The 8,184-nt window shown below is 40.2% G+C and overlaps 1 protein-coding gene across 1 annotated transcript in view; it reads right to left on the bottom strand.

Moving 5' to 3' along the window:
- ADAMTS6 (ADAM metallopeptidase with thrombospondin type 1 motif 6) overlaps positions 1–8,184 on the bottom strand; it is a 344,308-nt gene that overhangs the window by 17,837 nt on the left and 318,287 nt on the right. Inside the window, exon 23 of the mRNA XM_017877113.1 lies at positions 1,752–1,928. Coding sequence (XP_017732602.1) covers positions 1,752–1,928 — 177 coding nt within the window. The remainder of the gene's footprint in view (positions 1–1,751; positions 1,929–8,184) is intronic.

Below are 8,184 nucleotides of genomic sequence, written 5' to 3'. Positions count from 1 at the left end.
AAAAAAAAAAAAAAAAAAAAGGTTTTCATACAGAATGACAAATAAATGTACTCTAATATATTAAAGCATCTTTGAAAATGTATTTTCACTGGTTATTTTGAATTTTAGGAAACTGAATTGAAATTATAAATGGGAAGAAAAGGACTTGACAACATTTAAAAGAATAATCTCAAATTGACAATGGTAAATTCGGCAAAATTACTAAAACACAAAAACTTCCAACTGACTTTTATACAGTAGATTGCAACAAAGAATATATAGAGAAGGAAATGCCTGCCTGGTTTAAAATAAAAATATTGTAGCATGTCTGCTCTGATTCTTTAATAGCATCATATCAATCGTGTTGTGAAGCTGTCACACTTCTATAGTGAAACATAATTTGACACTTACCTGCATACAGTGCTTAACACTGTCATGTGTATTCTACTTGAGCATTTTGTAAATTAAACTAAATACTGCTATAGAGATGCCAAGCATTACTAATTTTATGATTATATTTCTTTTGTCTCCTCAAAGTGCTGAGCACAGAGCAAGTATACTTAATTACCTTCATGGGTACTGAAAATCTTTGCCCTCTCCCAAATGAAACGAAAGAGATGTCTAGATGTTACTGTACTCTGGCAATATTGAATTTTGGCCAGAGTTTTGGCAGCAACTTATATGAAATGCCATTTTTAATAAGTAAAGGCAGACCCAGAGCACAAACAAAATCATATTGGCATAAATCACAATATGTCATTATGATTTATTTGAGTCTCAAATATTAGAAAATGACTTGCTACAAGGTCAGTTATGAAACTACAGGATAAGGGCATTGATTGGTTAGATATGTACTTTCTGGGGCATTTTTAAAAATGTAACCTAATAGATTTCCTCTTTGACATTTAGAAGAACAATACTTAATTTTCCTTCTATCTAAATATACCAACTTGGTCTTTTTTATTAAGAATATTTTTATTTGGCAAAAAAAATTATGTCTGTTTATCATGTATGACATGATATTTTGAAGTATATAACCACTGTGGAGTGACTAAATCTAGCTAATTAACATATTACTTCACAAAATTTTAATATTGTGCTGAGAACCGACTTTTTTTTATAGAATTTAAGGTGGCCTACAGAAAGATAACACAATTTAAAAGCAGGTAAGACAGAAAAAATAAGAATTGGAACTTAAGGTGGAAATGAGTCTAATATAAAAATACATACCAAAATTCCTGTATACTTTTTTCCCAATTCATAGCATCCATCAGATAAAAACAAATCAATTAATGAATAAGTATTAATAATATTTCAAGGATTATCAATCACAGTATCAAACTAATTAAAAACCCCACAACTTTTTTTGTGAGTTTAAGAGTAATTATCTCTATTTTGCAAGTGGGAAAATGAAGACACTGGTGTTAACTGATTTGTTCCTTTATCAGCTGAGAGAGCTGGGACTAGAATCCAAAGTTTCGGTAGCTTGTTCAAATCTCTGTCGGTTATTCTATTTCTCTTTTAATTTTAATCTACAATGGATCTGAAGAATAGAATCTGAAGTTGGAAGTGTGTGGGTGTGGGAGAATCACTGGCACACTCTGTATGTGTCCACATGTGGTGGCTGTGGTTTGTGCAGTTTCACACTCATGCCTCATACCTAGACTTCTACGTGTTAATTCTTACTCATCTCTCAAGCCCTTACAATGATCACACAAGGAACCTGTCTCAAGGTGCTATTTCAGCAGGAGCCCACAGTACAAACGCCTTACCTGGCCCCAGTCTCCTGTGACCCAGCGAGGAGGAGGGCAGCGGCCCAAACTGCAGCGGATGCGGACAGGAGGTTTGCTTTCCTCTGGACATTGTGCAGCTGGGAATGTCTTAGAGAGGTCACTGCTCTTGCACAGAACGATCCGATGCTTGAATCCTGGACCACATTTTGGAGTACACTGGAAACAAAATAGTAGTGAATCACGACAGTTTAAAGACAGAGGAAAATTTAAGGAAAGTCTTTCTTCAAGTAAATGTGTGTTTTAGTATAGAATATACACATATACTAAGTTCTAGGCAGTCTCTCAGATACAAAGTTCCTTAAAGGTTTTTAAGCAGAGGTACTTTTATCTTTGTCTTAAGGGTTTGAAGAGCTAAATCCAACATTTGCTTTTCTTGGCTAATTCATTTTCTTGCTCTGTTGGGGATAGGTTGATTCTTCTATTCCTCTCTATCCTTGGCCTCATCAGCTATGATAAGATTCTGCTAATTTTTGGAATGTTGAATCCTTGGTTTCCTACTTGGTGGGTGTGGTCTTCTAAAAGGAATTTGTATGTTATTAGTAAACCACAAGAACTTGTCTCTGTGAAGCAAGTTCAGGGTTGATTTAGATAAACTATTCTTATGCCAAATCGCTAAGAATACTTGGTCACAGGTGAAGGTTTCTTGCACAGAAAATCTCTTGACTTTTCCCCATACATCAGTTACAAATCTAAGGAAGTTGTTCTTTAGAATTGGTTCTGTTTGTTCTTCATACTGAGGGAAGGATGTTTTTCCCTATGTCACAAATCTTATGTACCTCATCTCCAGGTGTTTCTAGAAGTCACCTACTTAACATAGTAGCTGACTTGAGTCTTCCAGCTTTCTCCCCTGTATGTCTGGACCCTTCCTTAAAAATCTGTACTTCAGGCTGGGCACAGTGGCTCACGCCTGTAATCCCAGCACTTTGGGAGGCCGAGGTGGGCAGATCACGAGGTCAAGAGATCAAGACCATCCTGGCCAACATGGTGAAACCCTGTCTCTACTAAAAATACAAAAATTAGCTGGGTGTGGTGGTGCATGTCTGTAGCCCCAGCTACTTGGGGGGCTGAGGAAGGAGAAGCACTTGAACCAGGAGGTGGAGGTTGCAGTGAGCCAAGATTGCGTCACTGCACTCCAGCCTGCAAACAGAGCAAGATTCTGTCTCAAAAAAAAACAAAAAAAACAAAAAAAAAAAACTATACTTCCCCTCAATCAAGGGAGGACCTTCCCCACAACATTTGGAAGCACTGTATATATAGTTTTCATGCAGAAAACATTTCCAGATCTCCTACAGGAACTACACTAGACTGGGGAGATACAAAAATGAATGAAACAGGCGCTTGGTTGGAGACGTGAGTCTTGCTTAAGCTCCCAGCTGAATAAAGTCCTTCCTTCTTTAACTCGGTGTCTGAGGGGTTTTGTCTGCAGCTTGTTCTGCTACATTTCTTGGTTCCCTGACCAGGAAGCAAGGTAATTAACAGATGGTCAGATGGTCGAGGCAGCCCCTTAGGCAGCTTAGGCCTGCCCTGTGGAGCATCCCTATGGGGGACTCTGGCCAGCTTGAGCGATGTGGATCCTGAGAGTGCTCCTGGGTAGGCAATTGGCCGAGTGGAACGCCTCACCAAAGCAGTGTGTGGCAGGCCCCCATGGAGGATCAACGCAGTGGCCGAACACCAGGAAGGAACTGGCACTTGGAGTCTGGACATCTGAAACTTGGTAAGACTAGTAGTCTTTGGAACTTGGCCACTCCATTTGAGGGGAAGCGTGGCCTGATCACCCACAGTGTGCCTGTACTGGCACTTCAGTTTTTGTTTTTGACTTGACTTGGATTGCTTGATACTTTGGTTTTGACCTGGCTTGGATTTCTGGATACTCTGATTTTGGTTTTGATTCCGGTTTTGTGTAAACTATAAAAGTATGTGTGTGCCCTTTTTATCTGTTCTTTGTTTCATGGTGTGTTTGTGGTGTGAGCGTGGTGTTTTGTCTCGAAGAAGCATGGGTCAGGCACAAAGTAAGCTCACCCCACTAGGAACTATGTTGAAAAATTTCAAGAAAGGATTTAAGGGAGATTATGGTGTTACTATGACACCAGGAAAACTTAGAACTTCGTGTGAAATACACTGGCCAGCATTAGAGGTGGGTTGGCCATCAGAAGGAAGCCTGGACAGGTCCCTTGTTTCAAAGGTATGGCACAAGGTAACCTGTAAGCCAGGGCACCTAGACCAGTTCCCGTACATAAACCCTTGGTTACAGCTGGTTTTAGACCCCACCCCCCGCCCCCCAACCAGTGGTTGAGAGAACAGCAGCATAAGCGGTTGGCAGAGGCAAGGAAAGACCAGCGGAGAGACAGAGAGGAAAGAGAGAGAAAAAGGGGCAAAGAGAGAGAGAGGAAAAGACAGAGAGGAAGTGACAGAGAGACAAACAGGGAGTCAAGAAGAGAGAGAGAGAGAGAGAGAGAGAGAGACAGGCAGAGAGAGAGGAAGAGACAAAGGCAAATGCAAAGTCAAAGAGAGAGAGACAGAAAGTCAAAGAGAGAAAGAGAGAAATATACAAGTAGTTAAGAAAAAAAAACCCAGTGTACCCTATTCTTTAAAAGCCAAGGTAAATTTAAAACCTACAATTGATAATTAAAGGTATTCTCTGTAACCCTGTAACACTCTGATACCACTTTGTTTTCAGTGTAAATAAGGGCTTATCCCGAAAGCACTGAGGCCTTCCTATCAAAAATCCTTAACCCAGTAACCTGGATAGCCCAGATGTGTTCAATCTCTGGCAGCAACTGCTTTGCTAACAGAAGAAAGTAAAATAACTTTTAGAGGAAACCTCATTGTGAGCACACCTCACCAGTTCAGAAGTATCCTAAGGAAAAAAAAAAAAAAGAATGATTTAACATTAACCACTGAAAATTCCCTTAACCCAGCAGGTTTCCTAACAGGGGATCTAAATCTTAATTATCATACAAAGGTCCGACCAGACCTAGGAGGAACTCCTTTCAGGACAGGAGGATGGATGGTTCCTCCCAGGTAATTGAAGGAGAAAAAAAAAGCCATCTATCCCAATTCTAAGTTAATTTGGACTAAACAAGGTCTTATTAATAGCAAAGGATAATCGAAATCCCAAACTTACAAGGTTTTCAACAAAAGTAAAGTTTGCCAAAAGTTAACAGTGTAACATGTATTATAGTAACTTCTAATCTTGTGGCCTTAGACAGTCTAGTCCACAGACATAAAAGAAGTTCACTTTGGAAAAGAATGGTTATCATCTTTGGGAAAAAAGGGGGGGGGGGGGGNNAAAGTAAAATATACCTTTGGTAAAAGGATTATAAGGAGGCATAAGAATGTAAATTTTTACCTACATTAAAAGGTTAAAAACTATATATTGTTTTGAAGGTTTAATCAACTTTTAAAACGTTAATTGTAAATAAAAATCTGTGTGTAAACATACTGGCTAAAGTTAAACGGGTATCAACCAGTTTTTCTGTGAATTGGACATTAAAGTAAAAACACGAGTTTTTCTTAAAGCACTAACCTGCTCTTTAATAAAGATTATAAAAGGTTAAAAAGAGTCTATAAAAATCTTACCTTATGGCCCAACATTAAAAATTGAATAAATGTCTACAAAGTTTTATTAAAACTAAGTTTAACATTAATAGCACACTAATATAAAGGTAAAATTTAGATTATCTGGTATAAAAATCATACAGGAAGCATTGTCAAATATAAAATGGTGTTTGGCTTCTTTGGTCTAAAAACTAATAAAAATAGGTGCTAAAGGAAATTTCTCAGTAGAAAGGCACCAAGGACTATAAAGTCCACTGCTGATGTCCCCACATTTAAAACAAAGGTCAGTTTCTTAGAAATTATATACTTGGTTTATCTTCCACTTTCCTTTCCCTCAAAACTAAAAGTCTTTTAGCACAGGTACCACCCCTAGAATTTCCAGTAAGCCAGCACCAGCCTGAAGATCACCTTCTCATCAAAGGGTGGAAAGAAGAAAAAACTCGAGCTAGCCTAGGAAGGACTCTACCTTCTGCTGCTAACCACCGAGACTGCCATTTGTAGAGCAGAAAAGGGATGGACTCATCACACCTGAGACAAAGTGCCACCCCCTACAGAGTTGTGGGCCACAGTCCCAGGGGAAAATCCTACCAAATTAAAGCTAAGAAAAATTTAATGCTTTCATCTATTCTATTACTCTTTCTTCTTCCTTTGCTCTATTGCTGACCATTTAGTTATTAACATAACCAAGTCAATTTTGCCTCAAACTATTGCATCTAACGCTTGCCTTGTTATACCCTGTGGGGACTTGCCAAGTCAAAGACAGCTCTCTACTTCAGAAAAGTACCTCTGTCCCTCCTGCCTCTCCTCAGACTGGGCATTAGTAAATTAGGACCATTTAATCTGGGTAAATTTCAATAAAGACTCCAGTGTCAACCAGGAGTCTTGCCCCCCAGTGTAGAGCTTTCATGCCATAGTTGGTCCAACGTTCTATGGACCACTAAAGAGCAAGAATGGACTGCCCCAACCAGTTTTTGTAATTTCCTAAAATCATACATTCGTTTTACTAGAGGATCATAAAAGTTAAAGACTTAAAACAAACTTTGGCAATTAAAACAGGATACCAAGATGCAAATGCCTGGTTGGAATGGGTCAAATATTCCATCTGCATGTTAAACAAAAGCAATTGTTATGCTTGTGCACATGGCAGGCCAGAGGCCCAGATTGTCCCCTTTCCACTAAGGTGGTCCTTCAGTAGACCAGGCGTGGGCTGCATGGTAGCTCTCTTCCAGGATTCTATAGCCTGGAGTAATAAGTCGTGCCAAGCTCTCTCTGCTATATCCCAAAGTCAGGCACCCTGCGGGTCAGCCCCCAAGGGTCGTCCAGCCTCCATCTCCCAACACTAAGTTCACTTCATGTCTCTCACGACAGGGAGGAAACTTAGTGTTCCTTGGAGACCTGAAGGGATGCAGTGAGCTTAAGAATTTTCAAGAGCTTATCAATCAGTCAGCCCTTGTTCATCCTCAAGCAGATGTGTGGTGGTATTGTGGTGGACCTTTACTGGGCACTCTGCTGAATAACTGGAGTGGCACTTGTACTTTAGTCCAGTTGGCTATCCCTTTCACCCTGGCATTTCATCAACCAGAGGGAGGAAAAATAAGACATTGTAAAGCGAGAGAAGCCTCTTATGGGTCTTTCGACTCTCACATCTATGGAGTCCCATGGGGAACACCAGATCAATTTAAAGCTTGAAATCAAATAAAGGCAGGATTTGAGTCAATATTTTGGTGGGTGACAGTTAATAAAAATGTAGATTGGATAAACTACATCTATTACAACCAACAGCAACAAGCTTTTCATGAGTTAAAAGAAAAACTCATGTTGGCCCCAGCCCTGGGGCTACCTGACCTGACAAAACCCTTTACACCCTATGTGTCAGAAAGAGAAAAAAATGGCAGTTGGAGTTTTAACCCAGACTGTGGGGCCCTGGTGAAGGCCAGTGGCCTATCTCTCAGAACAACTAGACGGGGTTTCCAAAGGCTGGCCCCCATGTCTAAGGGTGCTGGCAGCAAGGTCCCTGTTAGCACAAGTAAGAAGCAGATAAATGAACCTCTGGGCAAAACCTGAATACAAAGGCCCCCCATACTGAGGTAACTTTAATGACTACCAAAGGACATTATTGGTTAACAAATGCTAGATTAACCAAGTACCAAAGCTTGCTATGTGAAAATCCCCGCATAACCACTGAAGTTTGCAACACCCTAAACCCCACCACCTTGCTCCCAGTATCAGAAAGCCCAGTTGAACATAACTGTGTAGAGGTGTTGAACTCAGTTTATTCTAGCAGGCCCAACCTCTGAGACCATCCTTGAATATCACAGACTGTGAGCTGTACGTGGACGGGAGCACTTCACCAACCCCTGCAAAGTGACTCTGAAAAAGATGACAAGCCCTGCTACAGTCACACCCGGAAGCTGACTGGTCCACGCAAGGCCGAAGCATGAGGAAACTCATTGTGGAACTCATGTTCCTTAAAATTTGGACTTGTAGGGTAAGGACTACAACTGACCTTTCTCAGACTGATGGCTGTTCCCAGTGTATACATCAAGTCACTGAGGTAGGACAAAAAGGTGCTATAGTCCTATTATTTTATGGTTATTATAAGTGTACCGGGACTCTAAAAAGAACTTATTTGTATAATGCTATTCTATACAAGGTATGTAGCCCAGGAAATGACCAACCTGCTGTGTGTTATGACCCATCTGAGCCTCCCATGACCACAGTTTTTGAAATAAGTTTAAGGACTGAGGATTAGTGGGGGCTCATAAACGATATGAGTAAAATGTTAGCCAAAACAAAAGAAAAAGGGGTGCCCAAACAAGTCACCTTGAAGTTTGATGCCTGTGCTGTCATTAAT

The sequence above is a fragment of the Rhinopithecus bieti genome, unplaced genomic scaffold, assembly GCF_001698545.2.
Source record: "Rhinopithecus bieti isolate Rb0 unplaced genomic scaffold, ASM169854v2 scaffold_10181, whole genome shotgun sequence".
Classification (NCBI taxonomy): domain Eukaryota; kingdom Metazoa; phylum Chordata; class Mammalia; order Primates; family Cercopithecidae; genus Rhinopithecus; species Rhinopithecus bieti.
The sequence above is the reverse complement of the archived record's forward strand: the minus strand, read 5'-3'. Positions and strand labels throughout refer to the sequence as shown.